This window comes from Quercus lobata, chromosome 5 (assembly GCF_001633185.2).
Source record: "Quercus lobata isolate SW786 chromosome 5, ValleyOak3.0 Primary Assembly, whole genome shotgun sequence".
NCBI lineage: Eukaryota > Viridiplantae > Streptophyta > Magnoliopsida > Fagales > Fagaceae > Quercus > Quercus lobata.
The window spans coordinates 72,866,322-72,887,252 of NC_044908.1; the positions used below are offsets into that span (position 1 = coordinate 72,866,322).

At 33.8% G+C, this 20,931-nt stretch overlaps 2 protein-coding genes across 5 annotated transcripts; both read right to left on the bottom strand.

Moving 5' to 3' along the window:
* Nucleotides 1-3,464: 3,464 nt before the first annotated feature.
* LOC115988841 (tyrosyl-DNA phosphodiesterase 2-like) lies at nucleotides 3,465-8,607 on the bottom strand. Of its 4 annotated transcripts, XM_031112469.1 has the most exons (6): nucleotides 8,528-8,607; nucleotides 7,550-8,350; nucleotides 7,418-7,450; nucleotides 5,269-5,411; nucleotides 5,077-5,187; nucleotides 3,465-4,528 (listed from the first exon to the last, which is right to left on the bottom strand). In XM_031112469.1, the coding sequence occupies exons 2-6, from the start codon at nucleotides 8,295-8,297 to the stop codon at nucleotides 3,947-3,949; spliced, it is 1,617 nt and encodes a 538-aa protein (XP_030968329.1). In that variant the 5' UTR covers nucleotides 8,298-8,350; nucleotides 8,528-8,607; the 3' UTR covers nucleotides 3,465-3,946. The 4 variants fall into 4 exon arrangements, with proteins under 4 accessions (XP_030968329.1, XP_030968330.1, XP_030968328.1 ...); XM_031112470.1 differs by lacking the exon at nucleotides 7,418-7,450; XM_031112468.1 differs by having other exon boundaries at nucleotides 5,077-5,154; nucleotides 7,418-8,350.
* A 5,372-nt stretch (nucleotides 8,608-13,979) lies between these two features.
* On the bottom strand, nucleotides 13,980-17,182 carry LOC115988843 (glucan endo-1,3-beta-glucosidase 1). The gene is made up of 4 exons (XM_031112471.1): nucleotides 16,844-17,182; nucleotides 15,452-16,756; nucleotides 14,558-14,585; nucleotides 13,980-14,399 (listed from the first exon to the last, which is right to left on the bottom strand). The coding sequence occupies exons 1-4, from the start codon at nucleotides 16,905-16,907 to the stop codon at nucleotides 14,234-14,236; spliced, it is 1,563 nt and encodes a 520-aa protein (XP_030968331.1). The 5' UTR covers nucleotides 16,908-17,182; the 3' UTR covers nucleotides 13,980-14,233.
* Nucleotides 17,183-20,931: the final 3,749 nt, after the last annotated feature.

Consider the following 20,931-nt stretch of genomic DNA (forward strand, 5'->3'; position numbering starts at 1 on the left):
AGCATGCCTTTCAACAAAGATATTGTGGATTTTTTTGTTGTTGGATATATATCAACAATTTGCTGATGTGATAAAGTAAAAGGAATAACACACGTATCTAAAATTAAACAATAACACAAATAGATATAATAGGCAAAAGTAATAAATAAACACTGAATATAAATAAACACTGAATATAAATAATAAGAAATATGCTAACAATTGAAGACTCACAGACCAGATGCTTGAAAGGATGAACAATGTGATCAAGTCTTGTGTTTTACACAATCTCCTTAAAGCAGATTTCGCCCCTCACACTTTCTTTGTGGTGCTTTGAGACTCGTGGACGTCTGCCTCCCAGGATAAAATGATCAAACAACACGAAGATGAAGCACTCAGGGTCGTGCTCTACGAACTACTCAATGCCTCTTTCTCTCTCTTTGACACAAAATGAATGAACAAAAATCTCACTTGGAGAGTTTTCTCTCAAAAGTTCTTATTTTAATGAATGAGGGACAATGAGACTATACGTAACTTGAAACTGAAACACTATTTCAGAGATAACTGCTATGCATAGACTCTAACTCAATAATAAAATAATAAAATATTATTAATAATTGGATAAGTGGGCTTAGTCCACACATGCCTAAAACCCAACCCAATATCCAGCCCAAAGCTTATATTTTCTATTATTTCCAATGTGGGACTTAAGGATTTTCACCAATTATAATAACATCTTCAAGTGAATATAGAACACATAATTAATTTCTTATTCACTCCATGCTATTTTTCCAACATTTTTTTAGCTATTTTTTTTTTAAAATGATAATTGGGGACAGGAGATTCAAATCTTGGTTGTCTCCGTTAAAAGCACTAGACGTTGCCAACTAATTGAGCTACCTACAAGGCTCTAGCCAAACTTACTAATGGAGAGAAGAATAAAGAATGTGAGTAGTAAATTATAGTTGTTTAATTAGAACCCATTAACCTAATGAGTAATGACAAATAAAATTATCACAAGGGTTCATCATAAATTAAAATCTTACCATATCTATATAATAGGGGGAAAATGAAGGTGAAGTTAAACTGGTAAAATGTTGCAACTTTTTATATTTTAGATTGGAACAACTATTTTGGTTGAAATAACCAAAACAACCAAGACAAGTCAAAATAGACTGATATTTTAGGCAAGACAAAACAATGGGGTTCTTTCTATCACTTAGGTGAACGGTGTAAAATTTTTTGTCAATACCAGCAAATGAGAAATGGAATTTAAAATCTTGGGGGGGGTGTTTGGTACATATTTTCAAACAATAATTTTTAGTTTTTAAACAACATTATACATATTTCCACACACTTTTTCACCCACGCGTATTTCCACACACTTTTTTAAACAACAATTTTCAGTTTTTACAATATTTCATCTTAAGGTAATCCATCTTCTAAGAAAATTGTCATTTATTACAAGAAAATCCAATTGTACTTGTAGGAAAAAAAAATGAGAACTCCTTTAATAGCCAAATAATAGAATCAAAATACATCTTTTGGTTGAATATTCTCCAATCAACACTGCATAAGATATACCTATATTAGAAAATTGCAATATGCTATTAACTAAGGATTAGGAATTTAGGAATCTTTGCTACTCCTAAGTCCTAACCCAGAGCTAGTGGTGCATTCTCAAATCAAAGTGTTAGGATAAGTCTACAACCAACAACACCTAAAAGAGTCATTTAGTTGACAGACGTGGTAGCATTCACAAGCCATGTTTTGAATATCTTACAATTAGGCCTAAAAAACAATATACACTCAGAATAAGTGTGATTTAATATTATTTTTTGTTTTGTAATATATAATATTTTTGTACTTTTTATTTTTTTTAAAAATGGTCTAATGAATCCTAACTTCTTGTTTAATTTTTATTAAAAAATTTAGAAATATGGAAGGGTTATAAAAATTATGGATAATTTATTTTAATATAAAACTATATAAAAATATCCTAAACATAAACATATATAATAATGTATGTGTTTGTTTTATTTGAGCCCACAAATATGTTTTAATCTTTATTCAAATTTGAGAATATAGAAATATGGAAATTGAAATGTCAAATATGAATTTATTGGGGCTATTTATGTTTTCACTCTTTATTTTTGAAAATACTAATTAATTTTTTAGTATATACCATGTGAGAGATGCTTAAGCTTTAGGGTCTTTAAGCTTTAAACAAGTTTTGGCATCCAAAAATAATCCGACATTACTTTGGTGCGTCTTTCAACTTTCTATTGATTTCATTGATATTCTTATTTCACTATAATTGTATGAGTCCAAATATGTATACTAATTCTCCACGTATTCACAAACAAAAGTAATTGAAGGAGTCCAATAGGTCTAATAATGATTGAGAATACACTATTTCCCTTGTTTATCTCATGTATTCACAAACAAAAGTCACTTTATGTAAGTCTAAAGTATGGACCGAATAAGACCGAACTGAATAGAATGGACTAAACGGGATCAAATTGGACCGAAGTAAACATATTGGATAGAAGGGGACCGAATAGGATTGACGTGGACATACTGGACCGAATAGAAGCAATGTGGATTGAATAGGACCGAAGTGGACTAAATGCAACCAAAGTGGACAAAATGGAACCAAAGTGGACAAAAGGACCAAAGTGGATCGAGGCCGGAATAAGACTGAAGTGGATCGAAGTGGACAGAATGGACCGAATAGGACCACAATGGATAGCATAGACCGAATAGGACTATAGTGAACATAATAGAAGCAATGTGGACTGAATAGAGCCAATGTGGACTGATTGGATTAAATTGAACCAAAGTGGACAAAATTAGACCAAATGAACCAAATATAACTTTAGTGGATAGAATAGACTAAGTAGGACCGAATAAGACAAATTGGACTGAAGAGGACAGAATGGACCGAAAAAGACTTTTGAATATTAATAATTTTTATTGCATTTTTAGGGCTTATATTTCTAATTTCTAATGTCTATTTTAGTATTTTCTTTGTATTTTTTTTTTAACTCAAAACTAAACAATTTAACCCAAATAAAATAAAATTTCATACTTTTGAACCCAAAAGTTATGAAAAATAAATGTATTTTTAAGCTAAACTTGAAAAGAAAACCTATAAAAAAAAAAAAAATCAATTTAAGACCCAATTAGTCCAAGTGGATTGAAGGGGGACTGAAATTGACCGAGTGGACTAAATTGGACTGAGTGGAATGAATTAGATAGAAGTAGACCTAATTGGATCAAATTGAACCAAATGGAAATTGTTTAATTTTTATGGAGAACAAATTATATTCAAAAAATTTTAGAGATAAAATTATACTTTATATTACAATACAAAATAATTATTTACTTCCACACATTGCATGGGTTTACAACTAGTATAGTTTAGCAAGTGTGGCGCACACTAGGACTAAAGCAAATGACATAATGAGCCTAGTTCTTCAAAATCTGCAATCCAAGATCGATCAAAATCTCGGTCGATCCAAATTAATTTTATATAGTTGACAAAAACAAGTCATAGTCAAAAACACATACATTCAACACCATTTACAATACAAAGGGGAAAAGAAATGCAACTACAGTTACATAACGTAGCATTAGACTAGTAGTGGTGCGGCAGTCGTGTTATCAACACTGTAACAATCATTTCCCATACCAATATGACAGTACACCAGCGTAAACTTCTAAACATCATAAGCCTTACAATACAAACCAAACTTTTTTTGAAGTAATACAGAAACTTCACACAACAATTAAGGAGCATCACAGGATTACAGAAGCTGCACACATCAATATAATACAAGAGTTTGCAGGATGGTGGACACCGTAGTATGACACACCTAGCATCTCTTTCTATCTTTTTTGGAGGGGCAATGGAAACACTCAAAACACCTAGCTTTTAAAAGTGTTATCATGCCAAGCCAATAATTTACTGGATATTAACCTGTAAGAGCAAGCCATAATGATTACTAGGCAATACAGGAAGCATCGACTTTTGTACCCCTTTTTTTACCTTCTTCTCCTTCATATATGACACTCCATGTATAGCCTCCATTCCTATCATGTCGATTGCACTTAATTTGAAATCACACAGATTGCAAATAAATCTATCTGGCCGCTTTTGCAAAGGCCGGTTCCAAGACAGCATTGGATTAGACACAGTATCATATGTCCATCCACTTTCACCGGGCCTTAGATCTGCCCAGGCATCAATCCATCCATCAGATAAAGGAAACTTTCCATCCGTTTTTTCATCCCAATTCATGTCACCACAAAAGACCACATTTGGAAATTTCTTAAGAAGGTTAACAGCCTCCTTTGCCTGAGCTATACGTTCCTCACTGTGCATTTGATCCCATTTAGGAGGGGCAGGGCAGGGGCTCTCAAGATGGCTTGTGGACACAGTCAACAATTTCCCCCTCACTTCAATCTCTGCCATCCACAGTTCTCTCAGCATTGTAGAATTGCTGAACGGTTTGCAGCTAAAGGATTTTACTGGAAGTTTGCTCAACTGCAATTGACAAATCAAGTTAGGCTCCAACACTACCTTAAATATGAACATTGAAGTAACAAATTATTTGACATGCAGAAAAATCATATCTTGAATAACACATCCTAAGACAAGTAGCCCGAAAGAGAGTGCACTATAGAAGCAAGATAAAATTCACAAAAACAATCACATTACGGGCTTTACCACCTTAAAAGGTCAAATATAACTAAAATATGTGAAATTAATCATTTGAGAATATGAGTAGATTTCCAAGAATTGGGTAGTGCCGTAGCGGCCATATTAATTTTCTAAATTTTTCTGTGAGCATTATACACAGCAAGAAGACATATTCTACTGTTAACACTAAAATTCCCCCTACATTGATGTACTTCATGGAAAAAATTCTAGAAAGACCTAACTAAAAGAGAAAGAGAAAACCGAACAAAAGAACCTGACTCATCCAACAGACTGCAGTATCCCTCCACTAAGTAACCTCCCATGGTTTCTACAAGCTTGCATTGCAACTACGTTGGCCAACCTAAATTTGCAAAGGATGCACAATATCTTACCTGCATGCAGAAATTTCTTCTTTTACTGGCCATATGATGTGAAGCTGAGCAATTATATGAGTTCCACCAGCTTGATACCTTAAAAATGTTGTATATATCAGGTGTAACCCCCTGTACGGCATATATTCTGGTCATAAATATGATGAATAGTTAATTGGAAACGACCTATGAGATGAAGCCAAAATGGCACACCTGGAAACAAATGACATCAGGAGAATGCAATTGAATAAGTTCACCAAGAGCCTCCATCCTCTTATGTATCTCCAAATCTTGGAACCACACATTGTAACTCAGAATTTTCACTGCACTTGAAACCATGCTCGAACAATTTCCCTCTGCCACAAACACAGTGTTTTTTAGAAATTCATATCAATAATAACAAAAGACTCCAACATAGCAAGATTGAAAATCTGAGTTAGATGTGACCATTAAATATGGTAAATAATATTCATTAAAATAACTCATTATAATAGGCATCAATGTCCTCCAACAACATGAGATTAGGAGAACTGATAACAATTGATGATTTTAGTTACAACCTCTCTCTAGTCATTATGCTCTATTAGAATCTCTAATTCTTTCTCACCACTAGGAAGGGAAAGCCTTACTTTTAAAAGGTCGTACCCAAGGCACAAAACTCTCACTTTTGCAAAATCCTAAAAGGGCATTCACATTTATTTGAAATTTCATAAAATTATTCAAACACAAACAATTTGCCATTGCCCGCTCCAGCACAAAGGCTTAGTACCAAGCCTTCGTTGTCACTACTTCTGAAATTCTATGGCTTCAATGGGTTTTGGTTGATATGGGTGCCCCTCAGTCCACTAATTCTTCCGTCCACTGTGACAATTGGAGTGCTGTCTGCATTACTCACAACAATATTGTCACAAGTGCACCAAAGATATTGAGATAAATTGCCACTTTATTTATCATTGTCTTCAGCATAATAGCCTCCTTTTGTAATCTTTTTGTTCTGAAGATCAACTTGCTAACATGTTTACTAAATCTCATTCACCCGGTCATCTCCATGATCTTATTTCCAAACTCAATGTAGTTTCCTCTGCACCGCCCTCAGTTTGAGGGGTGAGGTTAGCGTATTTGACATTACTATGATGTACATATATCTAGGACAGAATTATGACCTGAATCAAGGCATATCAATTAAACTTGATTCAAGACATAATCAAGGCGCCTACGTCAACGCTATCCCTCATTACTCTCTTGGTAAGCTATATATATATTCGTGTCTAATATATAGACAAATATATACTGAATATAGAGATTTTCATATTCAATAACTCTTGTTCTTTTTCTTTTATTTTTCATTTTTTGCAGAGAAATTGGACATCAAACTGATACATTATCAAATTATCAATATGTGTTACCAAAGTAAAATACCAAAGGTTCTCCATGAAAAACTCAAGAACCAGCCCAGCAGCACTCTACTGCTGTCATTACCTTGCCAGGAGAACTCCTGACAAGCCTATGGGATTAGGCAATTCCTTCTTTGTGTATATAACACAAGAGACAGAGGCAACTTTCCCCACAAGGGAAATTTCACCTAACGTCTTAGTATTCGTCTCAACAGCCTAGTTGTCCTTGAGAGTTGAGAAACTCTTACAATTTTAGGTTTCTATTAGCTTCTGTTTTGGCTTAATGAAGTTAGAGCTCATCTTAGTTGCAGTGTACTTGACATATAACAAATATTATGTATAGTATAAGAACTTGATTAAGGATAATTTTGGCTAAAAGGAAGTGCATGAAACGGTCTCATCCACAAACCTTGTTGCCATATATATCAGCATTAAAAAAAAATCATCACCAAGCAAAGATTATAAACATGTTCTATAAGTGACAACTAGAAGCAGTTTCAATCTTGAGAGGCAATAACAAAAGAAAGAACAAAGAAGTGCAAATTCAAGTCTGGAGTTAAAAGCCAAATGAGCAGAATGACATTCTGATGCTCAAGAACACAAATTCAGCAATCAATTTGTTAATCACTATCAATTTCATGCTATAAAGATCCAATATGAGGATTCTATTGGACAAATAGAATACTCCAAATCAATGCTTTTACGTTCATTAGCTACTAGAAGATCTTAATATATTTGCAGATACAACCAACAGCTCATTAAATGGAATAAAAGAACTTGATGTCCATAGATATAAGTTTTACCAACTTTTAAGGATTAATAAGCACCATCAACACCATATAAAGTGATAAGTCAAAAGAAATAGGTATGATGGACAAGAATTAGAGCAAGTCATAAATGCACTAAATACAAAATACAAAATCCAAGATGAAAATGAAATGCTTATATTGACTGGAAAATACACAAACCTCTTCTGAACGGAGGCCGATATTTGCCACTCCCTAATGGAGATTGACCAAAAAGCTCAGGTTCCAGTTGACCAAAAAGTATGGATTTATGAAGATCACACTGATCAGTAGAGAGAGCAGGTTGATTGTTACCTGGCGTCGAAGAGCTGGTTGATTGGGGAGAATCCTTTTTTCTTCGTCTGCTTCTCTTTGTCTGATCATTGTTGGTCTTCTTGGCAGGACAATCTTTGTCATCTAATGATAGAGATGAAAATTGATCATATGTTAGTCTACGCTCCACAGTTTGCAACTCTTGCACAGCTTCAGAAACAGTTGGTAGAGGGGAACGTTCCATCATAGACTTTCTAATATCCTCAAATTTATCTGGTAAAGCCATGAGAAGCTGAACCAACCGAGACTCTTCACGGTATTTCTTGTAACTCTCTAAATCACTCAATTCCTTTGGCTCCATCTCATCTAATTGCAGCCAATAACATCGCATAAGACGATATAATCCGGCAATGGGAAAACCACTTTGTTTCACACCCTCAATCTCCCTCTCCAACCGATACTTTTTAGCGAAATTCGACTCATCACCGCGGGCATACAACCCTGCCAAGTAGTCCCATGCATCCTTAGCAGACTTAATATGATCCAAACGTTTCTTAAGGGAACTATCAACATAAAAGTTGATAATATACAGAGCCGTTGAATTCATAGATTCCCAATGCTTAATCAAATTTATGTAATCTTTATCTTTGGGGTCAGGACGAGTCGCTGACCCACTTACATAGTCCCACAGTTCTCCTTCAATCTCGAAATTACACATCATATATGTCCATAGTAGATAATTAGTTCCATCCGATTTGAGTGTAACAGCATCATCCGAGTCATAATCCATAACCCAAAACAAGTTTCTCAATCAAACGGCAAAGATACTTGGAAATCTAACACCTACAATATTATAAGCACGTAAAGAATGTAAAAATGGCTTTCATGCACAGTGTCCTTAAAAAAAATTTCATGATCAAGTTTAGTTAGTTAATAATTTACATTAGAAGTCTAGTGCTGACAATTAAGATGAAGAACAGAAACAAGAATTGAACACATGAGTTGGAGCTGAGGACTAACCAGATTGAGAGGACCTTTACTTAGCTTCAAAGACTTCAAAGCTCTGAGGAACAGTCAAGTCTTTATTCTTTTAACTCTTTATCCAACTTTTAACTTTACTATCTGGATCTAGACGGGCCAGCGAAGACACAGATACGAGGTTGTCGTTTTAGTTAAACGACTCGTTTTGACTTAATGATTTATATGTACCCAGGCCTATCTGCAAGAGTCCAGTCCATTTAGTTGTAACAAACACATTGAATGCATGGCAATTGGCAATGATTAAATGGCCTTTATATGATCCTAAACCCATTTTCATATGAATAAGATTTTTGTAATGATTAAATGCTCATTTAAACCCATGGACCTTATTTTATTGATGGGTTTTACTAGGCTCTTTGTGCCTAAATTCATATTCTTTGTATTAAAAAGTTTATGCACTAATTGTTCCGGTTAATATTAGAATTGTGGTGGGGAATAGGGACACAACAAATTGTCACTATATTTTCATAATGGTTGAGATGTCAATTCCTTATAGATTAAAATAAAAATAATAAAATATGAGATTATGACTCACTACAATTGAAAATAAGGGTGTTGTAAGATTTTGTTGTCTCAGAATTTCTCTTAATATGATTCATCTTCTATGCATCAAGAGAGTGGGGACACTAGGTGGAATATGAAGGCCACAAAATGCAAAGTTTTTTTTTTTTTTTTTTAATCAAATGCAAAATCATTTAGCTATGTAAAATGATGGCATCTTGTGATATGACGAGATGGAGCTTAGGCCAACGATCCCTCATAACATTAAATGGACCATGAAAGTGCTAGTACAAACTACAAAGTTCATATTCTTTTTGTGGTTCCACTAGCCATTTTGGTAACAATGGCCGAGAAAAGGGGCATGCCTTTCAACAAAGATGTTGTGGATTTTTTTTCTAGCTAAACTTTTTTTTTTTTAAAAATTTGATAATTGCAGACGGGAGATTCAAATTTTGGTTGTCTTTGTTGGAAGAACTAGAAGGTGCCAACTAGTTGAGCTACCTACAGGGCTCTAGCCAAACTTGTTGGAGAGAAAAATAATGAATATGAGTGGTAAATTATAGTTGCTTAACTAGAACCCATTAACCTAATGAGTAATGACAAAAAAAAAATTATCACAAGGGCTCATCATAAATTAAAATCTTACCATACCTATATAATAAGAAAAAAAAAATGAAGGTGAAATTAAACCGGTAAAATGTTGTGGCTTTTGATATTTTAGATTGGAACAACTATTTTGGCCAATATAACCAAAACAACTAAGACAAGTAAAAATAGGCTGATATTTTGGGCAAGACAAAACAACGGAGTTCTTTCTATCACTTTGGTGAACGGTGTGAGAATTTTTGTTGGTACCAACAAATGAGAAGTGGAATTTAAAACCTTGATTTCTATTACTCTTAACCATGAGCTAGTGGTGTATTCTCACAATATTTCATCTTAAGGTATCCATCTTTTAAGGAAATTTTCATTTATTACAAGAAAATCCAATTGTACTTGTAGGGGGAAAAAAATGAGAACTCCTTCAATAACCAAATAATAGAAGCAAAACACATCTTGGTTGAATATTCTCCAATCACTACTGCTTAAGATATACCTATATTAGAAAATTGCAATATGCTACTAACTTAGGATTAGGAATTTAGGAATCTTTGTTACTCTTAAGTCCTAACCCAAAGCTAGTGGTGCATTCTTATCTCAAAGAGTTAGGATAAGTCCACAGCCAACAACACCTAAAAGAGTCATTTAGTTGATAGACGTGGTAGTATTCACAAGCCATGTTTTGAATCGCTCACAATTAGGCCTAAAAAACAATATACACCATGTGGTAGCATTCATAAGTGTGATTTATTTATTTATTTATTGTTTTTTAATATATAACATATGATATATAATATTTTTGTACTTTTTTTATTTTTTAAAAATGTTCTGATGAATTCTAAATTCTTGTTTAATTTTTATAACAAAATTTAGAAATATTTAAGGGTTATAGATAATTTTTTAAAATATAAAACTATATAAAAACATCCTAAACATAAGTATACACATAAACATAATAATGTATGTCTTTGTTTTATTTGAGCCCACAAATATGTTTTAATCTTTATTCAAATTTGAGGATAGAGAAATATGAAAATTCAAAGGTCAACATATGAATTTATTGGGGCTATTTATGTCTTCTCTCTTTATTTTTTAGTATATATGTGAGAGATGCTTAAGCTTTAGGGTCTTTAAGCTCTAAACAAGTTTTAGTATCCAAAAATAATCTGACATTATTTTGGTGTGTCTTTCAACTTACTATTGATTTCATTGATATTCTTGTTTCACTATAATTGTATGAGTCCAAATATGTATACTAATTCTCCACTTATTCCTATCAAAAAAAAAAATTCTCCACTTATTCACAAACAAAAGTAATTGAAGGAGTCCAATAGGTTTAATAATGATTGAGAATACATTGTTTCCCTGGTTTATCTCATGTATTCATAAAAGAAAGTTGTTTTATGTAAGTCTTTAGTATGGACCGAATGGACCGAAGTAAACAGAATGGACCGAACAGGATTGGACCGAAGTATACATATTACTCTAAAGTAGACTGAATAGGACTAACGTGGATATACTAGATTGAATAAAAAGTATTGTACATGGGCGCAAGGGAGTACGCCTCAGTTTTGGAGTGGACTGGGTGATTATTCATTAGTTCTAACAAACACATTGAGTGCATGGCAATTGGCAATGATTAAATGGCCTTTTTATGATCCTAAACCTATTTTCCTATGAATAAGATTTTTTAACGATTAAATGCTCATGTAAACCCATGGACCTTATTTTATTGATGGGCCTTACTAGAGTTTTCATGCCTAAACCCATATTCTTTTTATGAAAAAGTTTCTACACTGATTGTCAGAGTTAATATTAGAATTGTGTTAAGGAGTAGAGATGCAGCAAATTGTCACTATATTTTCAAAATGATTGAGATGTCAATTCCTCACAGATCAAAATAAAATAATAAAATATGAGATTATGACTTCCTACAATTAAAAACAAGGGTGTTGTGAGATTTTGTTGTGTCCTTAGAATTTCTTTTAATATGATTCATCTTCATGTATCAAGAGAGTAGGGACACCAGGCAGAATATGAAGGCCACAAAATGCAAAGTCTTTTTTTTTTTTTTTTTTTTTTTTTTTTTTCAAGAATCAAATGCAAAATCGACTAACTGTGTAAAATGATGACATCTTGTGATATGATGAGATGGAGTTTAGGCCATTGATCCTTGTTCAGAATATAAAATGTAACTAAAAACATCATTGATATAAACATAAACATTAATACGACAATATATGTTATTTTTTATTCATATAAACATGACTATATATGAAAAATTCTTATGTCAATTAGTGAATTTTTTAGGTTGTTTGCAACTCATTCTCAGTTTTTTTAATATATAAATTAATTCTGAAATATATATACAAGAGCTGTTTAAGAATAAATTTTCAAATTTTGAAAGAATTTCAACACTTGAAGATAATTTGGCCTCACTTTGGAGTGTTGTTCTTTGTATTGATTTCATTGAATGGGGAAAACTAGTTGTATTAGAAAGATAATTTGATAATTCAAAATGAAATAATTGTTATAGAAATAGAATTTGCCTAATTTGCCCGTTTAGTATGAAAAAATTGCCCCACAATTTGAGTGAAAATAATTTTTTTCCCTCGATTTTAATGTTTTTCCAATACTTTTGAATATCATTCAACTAAGGAACCTAAAATTTAGCCATTTTAGAATTACACATTGCTAGTGGATATTTAGAAAGTAATTAATTTTGATTAAACGCTTATATCTAAGAGATTTAATTAAAATATAAGATAAGACTATCTATCTATTCGAATAAAATTATCCTAAGTATGATGGTGCACCCTTGTCCTAAGTCTAGACCATTGGGATTATGACACATCATTAATCATAACTTATCATTTAAAGGACCAATCATAATTAATTAACCATAAATGTACATGTCTAGTCCTCATCTTAGGGATGCATATTAACATTTAAAACTTGATTCGACTGAAACTTTTAATTTTGTGGTCTGATTGAAGCACATGATATGTTGTTTTTATCATTAGAACTTCTAGTTTTGGGTTTAATGGATAATTTGGAAATCCAACAATCAAAACTGTGATTTTTCTTTATATCCTAAAATGACAAATTTTCTCTTGGTGAGATTAAATGAAAGTTGCAAAATAAGATGTCTACACTCTCTCCTATATTTATCCTTGGATCTTTCACTTGATTGGAGAGGTAATTGCACTTATTTGGAAAGAATGATTGGAAGGTGGAATATCAACTTTTCTCAGCCTCTAGTAAAGTAGTAATGCTTAGTGTGCATTTGGATACCGCTTATTTTGCTGAAAACTAAAAATTGAAAAAATAAAAATAAAAAATAATAATAATTTTCCGGTTACTGTTCATTAACGAAAATACTGTGCATTTACCTTAATGCACTGTTCATATCCCATGAGTAGTGCACCAAGCACAAGGAAAAAAAAAAAAAAAAGTCTGCATTTTTAGTAAAAAATAATAAGATTTCCCCCTCATATTTCTGTTTTAAAATATTTGAACTTATGTTTACTGTCTTGATCGTTTGGTTTCATACCTATTTTCCATTCATTAAGTAGGGACACCAGGTAGAAAATGGGGGGCCACGAAATGCAAAATCAATGAGCTATGTAAAAAGATGGCATCTTGTAATGTGATGTAATGGAGTTTTGGCTATTGATCGATACCTCCACATTAATCAACCACAAAAAGTACTAGTACAAAGCTATACTCTTTCTTCAAAAAGTTATTATGGCAACAACTGCCCAAAAGGAGTATGCCTTCGACAAAAATGCGGTAATAATAAAGAATTATTATTAACAGTGAACATCAAAAGTTGAAACTCTCTCCAAAATAAATTATATATATATATATATATATATATATATATATATAGTGGATTTCTTTCTAGCCAAACTTCCTAATGGAGAGAAGAGTCAAGAATGTAACAATGTAGTGGTTATAATTGGGTGTGGTTTTTGTCCAGTGTCCTGTGACACTAGACTCACTGCGATCATGACACATGTTCATTTTCAGACACATGTCATAATTGCATCGGGTTCAATGCACTAGACAAAGGCCATGCCCATTATAATTAACGCAACTTATAAAGTTCCTGTCTGCACCAAATAAATAAAATTAATGACATCTTAGCCTAATTGTATCATAGATTAAAAAAATTTCATATTTATATAAACATTTTGTATAGTTCAATACACAACTTCCACTTTGATCTTTTACCTCTATCTTTTCCTTTTCATTTTGGTAAACGACAATAATGATTTCATAAGAAAAGTTTTTTCAATTTTCATTTCCAAAATACAAAAGAAAAAGCTTTAGAAAAGTTTCTTCTTCTTTTTTTTTGGGCAAGTAAATCCATCCATGTTGTTGGTAGTGTTTAGCAGTATTAATGCCACAATTTATGAATCCAACTTTAGCAATTATGCTAATTACAAAAAGAGGACACTACCAACTACCAACCCCAACCCCAACCCCCACCCCAAAAAAAATAAACATTGGATCATAAACGAACTTATTACAAACTAATAATATAATTCAAAAAATAGTTTTTCTTTTTTTTTTTCTACCTCACCATAATAACAAAATATTGAAAGCTAAAACTAAGAAAAAGTGCCACCACTTGTTGATTGCACTTATTCGCCAGCTCCAGAAGGTGACGAATCTTACTCTGTTCCCTGCACCACTCATGTCTGTCGAGTTCACTACTTGCCTTGTCGTATTGGTCGCCTGCTTACTGTGCACAAATTAAATAAACACACTTCGCTAAGAACATAAAAATTTATGCATAAAGCATTAAAAATTATAAGCTGTACTTAGAACTAAGGTATTATTTATTGGCAATATGGGTATGGAAACAAATAAGATGAGGACTTTAGAGCAAGCTTTTCTTACCTTCCAGGAAAAATACAGTTCCCGTGACCTGCAAATACATTCCCCACAAGGGAGAAAAACCCAAAAAAGAAAAGATGTTACGTTCATATATGGAGCACATAAAAGTCAGGTGAAAATGAACAAATAATGTGGACCCATTTTAGCAAAGGAAATTTCTAGTTGATGTAAAAGGCAATAATGTAATGGGAGTTGGTTTGAAGTAACACTATAGAAAGCGACCTTATTCTGAAAGGCAATCTTATACCAGGACTAGAATCTTTTGAAGCGTCTGGTCACAATGGGGTTCACATAGTAACCAATGTCCAGACTCCAGAGGAACTTCCTTGTTCACACTTCCAAATAGGAAATGCAATTACCAAGCCATTTTTTTGAAATTTTTTTTCACATTCCAAACACAGAAGAGACAATGAGCCTCTGCCAGGTGGGTCATAATTTCATTCCCATTAAGACATCATTGAGTTCTCCGTGACTGAAGCCTTGGAGCGTGTATTGTTGTTTCTATTACTTTCCCACAGTGGCATAGATTTAACAAATTAAGCAATCAAAAGTTCAAAACTTTAGCTTAACGCCTTTACAAATAACAGCAGGGAAAATAAGAAATCATTTGTCCTACTTTTAATAAGTGTTCTACCAATACCATTTGTCCTTTTTTTTCCCTTTCATTTTAAACTTTGGTTAATACTACTAATAGGAAATAAAAATAGTAGACTGCCATAGTGGAATGTAAACAGAGGATTTTTATTCATGTTCCTCTTCCCTAACTATTAAAGTTCCCAACTTTAGCATCGAACACCAAATTACAGAAACAAGAACCTCAAATATATTGAATTCAATTCAATGTTAAATTCAAATATCCAAGTTTTTAAAAATCCAAAATGTAAAACTAACACTTACTTGGGTCAGAGGTGGTGATCATAGCCACACCCTTGAAGTCACAAGACCCAGCAACCCTCCCTTCCTTCTGGTAATAGCTATCAAATGCATAAGTGGCATGGCTCTTCACATTATTAGGCTGGTAACAATTCTCCCCTGGTTGAATCTCAGAGCAATTAGCCCTCCCAGGTCCACATGCCCAATCCAAAGCCGCCTGCAATGTCTTCGAGTCCACTCCATCCATCACCACACAATAGGTCTGGTTAGTCGTATCATTAGCCAAAAAAGTCCCACTTCCTGAAACATGAAGCAAGTAAACCGGCGTAGAATTCCCATAAAACAAACCCCAATTGGCCTCAGAAACCGGAGGGGACCTCAAGTCCTCATTTAACAACTCATATATATACACACTAGACGTGATTTCCGGGTGCAAAGGCGTGCCGCTACGATCAAGAACATGCTTAATAAGATTGGAATTATAAGTATCAGCATTGTCAATAGTGGCATAAGGCTCTTTAGAATCACCCTTTGAAGGCCAACCACTCTCTGTGACAAGTACCACAACATCTGTGAAATTAAGGTTCTTCATGGAAGAATATGCAGCATCAATCATAGCATCCAACACATTAGTATAATGAAGCAAAGTGTTTGGATCAACCATTTCTTTAGAAGGTGTTAAGGGCTTAAACAAAGAGTTATCCAAAGGAACCACCCCTTTGTTTTGCATAAACACATAGTAAGGATAAAGGTTCATCATCAAAGGTGACCCAGTTTTGGAAAGGAACTGAAGCAAAGGTACAATAACTGAGGACAAGCTTTGGTTAAAGAAAGCTTGTGAAGGTGGAAAAGGATCAAGGATTATAGAAGCAGCATGTGGGGTCGAAATCTTGATCTGGGTGTGAAGATTTGCTGCCACTAAAGCACTGTAAAGTGACTCAATAGCTGGGAGAAGTATAGGACCTGAGGAAGGCACAGTGGTTAACACCTCGTCCCCTACAGAAATAGCAGTGATGAGTGTTTCAGGGTAGAAAGCAACAACGTTTCTGCCTATCCAGGCAGCGGCTGTGGTGTTGGAAGAGCCGATGGCGAGAAGCTGGTTGTTTGGGACACTAATAATGACTCGGATCTTGGAGTGAGCCAGTGCTTTGAGGAGGTCAGGATTGGCATCGTAGAGTCTGATGTGAGTGATCTTTTGGACTAGGAGAAACGAAACTAAGGCAGAGGGAGAGACTAGATTCGAAACATCTGTGCCAATGTTCACACCCACAAATGGCTGTGCGTCTTGGTCTTGTACTTTTACCTGCTTGATTTGTGGTGTAGATTTAGCTGCAAACAAAGAAAATTAACATAATAAGATATGGGTTTTGCTTGGTTTTCTTGATTATGATAGTTTTTTTTTTTGTGCGTAGTTACCTTGTAAGAGTGTGGATAGTAGTGTGAATAAGGACAAGATGATGGTGAGCTTAGAGACTGCCATTGTTGAAGAGAGGCTTGAGCTTCACTTCCTCATCCCCTGGTTCTGGTTCAGCTACAGATCCTTGCATTATCTTGCAAGTTTCTTCCTTTTGGGTTTAATCTGTGGTTGTGGTATTGTGGGGGATGTGGGGAGTTCACTTTGGTATCTGGGTTTTGGGTCTGTCTGAGACTGAGACCCCAAGAGAGTTACAGTGCTAAGAAGAAAGAAGAAGACATAGAACCAAAGAAGACCGTGTGGGTTGGGGTTACTGGATTTTTTGTTTTTGTTTCCCAAAAGCTGTGTTAGTTTTTAGTTCAAACATTTTCTTTTTCTTTTTTTTTTAGGAAAAAAAAAAACACTTTGTTTTTTTCCCCTTAATAAGTTCACTAAAATGACCTTGTGAGTTGTAAGCCGACACTCTTTCAAAGTACAATTGCACTTCTCTATTAGTCTTTTTCGTCTTGTGACTTGGGGCAGGAAGGTTATTTTAGTCATTTCCTACATCTCTTATTAATTACTACAAATTAAAAGTTAGAACATCAGTTAATTGAGTGTAATAAATAGCACTGTTTTTTAACACTTTTAAGAAGTTTGAGAGGCATTGTATAGGTAAATGGTGGGGCGGAGTTTTTTTTCTTCCTAATAATTAGGAAGGAAAATTTCGAATTCTAGACTTTTAAAAATGTTAATAGTCCTGCTATCTGTTGTGTTTAGAGCAATTATTAATAAATTATATTTAAAAAATTTTAACATCATTGTTATGAAAAATATAAAAATTTATCAGCATAATTAATTATTTTATCTTTTTTTATAAAATAATTCTAAAAATAATTCTTAAATCAATTACCTTAAAACATTCTTTAATATTAAAAATACGTTAATTAAAGTATAAAACTCTCCTGGCTGATTTTTTGTCTCCAAGTTTTACAGTAGAGTTTGGAGTTTTGGACAGTATTGTAGCTAACAATATTACTCAAATTTCCTCGGGCCCCTCTATTTTCTATTTTGTTGAGTGGACTATGGAGTAAATTTAAAGTCTTAAACTGGTGTTGTGCACTCTACCTCTTTCAGTCCCAAAAAAAGGTGAGTAACACGTGGCTTATTCTGGACCTTGATGGTTCTTGAAAAACAGGCTGGCGTTTGCAAGCAAAGAGACGTTACTGCAGCCGACTTTATGGTGGTATGCTTTAACAAAGTCTAGTCTTCCACTGGGTTTAGGACATTCGGCTAACTTCAACTGAGTGAATGGGGATGGGGGGCCACAGCAACTCACATTATTCACATACCTCTCTGTCAGCGGTTTAAGAATAGTTTTTTTTTTGAGAAAGAGCGGTTTAAGAATAGTTAGAGTTGCTAGACAGTCTAAATCAACAAAATATTTATTAAAAAAAAATGCTAAAACATTCATTGAACAGTAGCAATTTTGATGACAGACAAAAAAAAAAATAAAATGAGTATAATATAATTGTACAGATGGAAAAGTACAACTCAGTGGTGCTACGCCTGGCAGTCGTGAATTACATGGAAGAAAAGAAAGAGTTTAGGCCAAAAACATTTATTCCTCGAATCAATTACCGTATCGCGAGTACCAAAACCTCCCACATTATCAACATACACACGATATATAAATTCAAATGTAAATTGAATCTTAAAACAAATAAATTTAAAGAGAAAAAAATAATAAAAGTTTCTCAATATCAAAATCTTCTCTTATTTCTTCCATATAAACTTTACGCCATTATTCTTAGTGGTGGGTCGATCATTAAACTTGAAGCTCAAGAAAATTATGGCTCTTGCGTGTAGATTGAGGTGATTGCACACTTATACCAAGTCCAAAAAGATTAATCTAAAAAGTACAAAAATCAAAACTCCAAATTTTAAGAATAGTAATAAATAACAATCAATCTATAGTTGCAAAATGATTGTTCAATCTTAGTTATATCATATACAAAGAAAGCAATCTATGAAATAGGTATCATCAAAACAAATCAAAGATCAAGATTATAGAGAAATCGAATTGTGAGAGAGAGAGAGAGAGGTACTTTGACAGTAGATATAAAAAACAAAAAACAAACATACACTGATAAAATAAATAAATAAATAAATAAATCCCATCAAATACTAAGAGGGAAAAGGTTGGGAAAAAAAAGATACCTTAAATGTTTTGGTAGTTGAAAAATGTATATTTAATTGGCAAGTTGCATATTTAATGTGATATATTTGTGGGAGGACAAGAATCCGAGAATGTGGATAGTGGGACAAGGCCAATGCCAAGAGAACAGACCTTGGAAAGCACTGACGATAAGTCCTCGGGAAAATATGAACAACCCACCACAAGTATAGGGAGACTATAACACCCGAGGACGTCGAGGATACTGACATGTCCTCGGGGGACCAAGGACCAATGCTAAAGGCCATCGAGCACAAACCGAGGAAGAGAAGAAGGATTTGTCGTCAAGCTAGGAAGGGAAGAAGACAAATAAAGCATCCATCACCTCCACATTCAATGCACTGAACCTACCTAACTGGCTACATTAATGAGGAAATGACCCTTGAACAGTGTCAACACAACTCATAGCCTAATATAGAAACTTTTTAGTAAAGCCCTGATGGAACAAGTATCAAAAGAGATGAACCTTGACCCTCCAAATGGAGGGCTAAGATACAACTTAGGTAACTATATAAGGTAGAGAAGCCTTTGTAGGAGGGGAGGAGAAAAAGATTCACTATTGTAACCTGAGAACAATTGTAATCACTATCTCGACCAAATCCGAGGAGCTTAATACAAGCCATTTGAGGCTATCTTTCACTTATACTTGCATAATTACACTTAATGTTAATTTTATCCATTCTAGTTAGTTCTTTCCATCTACATAAGGGTATTAAAGGTTGATTGGCATCCCACCTCTTTAAATTAATTGTGTGAGCAAAAGTAACAAGTTTGATACATTTTCACCTTGACTTATTTTTGCCCGCTACAATATTTACATACAAACTCATCCAATTCATTGTGGTAGCATAATACCAAGTCTGAAATCTGAATAGAGAACTTTTGGGTTACCATATAGGTTCATAGAAAATTTGAGACTTTCTATATTCATTATTATTATTTTTTACCAAAAATATTTATGGAGAGAAAATAACTACCTTTATAAATGAGAATTAGATTTTTTTTATTCCATATTTTCATATAAATTGTCAATATATATAAACATCTATTTTTTTTTTTCAATTAGATAGAAGAATTAAATAGGTAGTGGATATTTTTTCAATTTACATATACTATAGATTATAGTTAGATATTATAGATAGATATATGGAAAGACTGTTCACTCATAGTGTAAGTTGGCTTAACGTGAGGTTTACATTAACTACAACTTAGTCAAATTTCAACTAATTATCTTGTTAGTTTGTCATACCCTCTGTTTAATAAAGGTGTTTTAAAATCAGACATTTTTTAGAGTTTTTTTTAAATATTTTTTATAAAAAAATCTCATTTTTAAAATCTAAAAAATACATTAGCATTCAAGAAAAAATTCAACTAATAAAGTTGTGGGGCCCAAATGATTTATGGGTCAGGCCCATCTACCCGAGGAGAATTCAAAGGCCCAAGCCGAGGAGGGCTATGGCCCAAACTCGACAAGATAGCCTTTGGATACCGCCGAGGGCAGTTCAATCCTCGGCAGACCCAGAGTACCCCCAGAAAGAAGGGTAAAAACGGTATAGGACTGAAACTTGGAAGAAAGATCTAAAATATCCAGGGAAAGCTGCTGTTATTGCCATTTAATGCTCTGAACCTGACAGAGCTGCCTTCTTTGGCTTTTACAACCATCCCCAACGACTTTGGGTATGGACTGACGGGACAAGTATTAGTCTTGGAAAGGTTGACCCTATACGTGGATGAAGGATAGTGGACGCAGGCGAGTATAAAAGGAAAAATAAGGAACTTAGAGAAGGGGTTGGGAAAAATGGCCAAAAACCAGAGCCTCCCAGCCCACCTCCAGGAGAAAGACTCCAGGGGTGAAGGAAAACTTAAACTTGTACG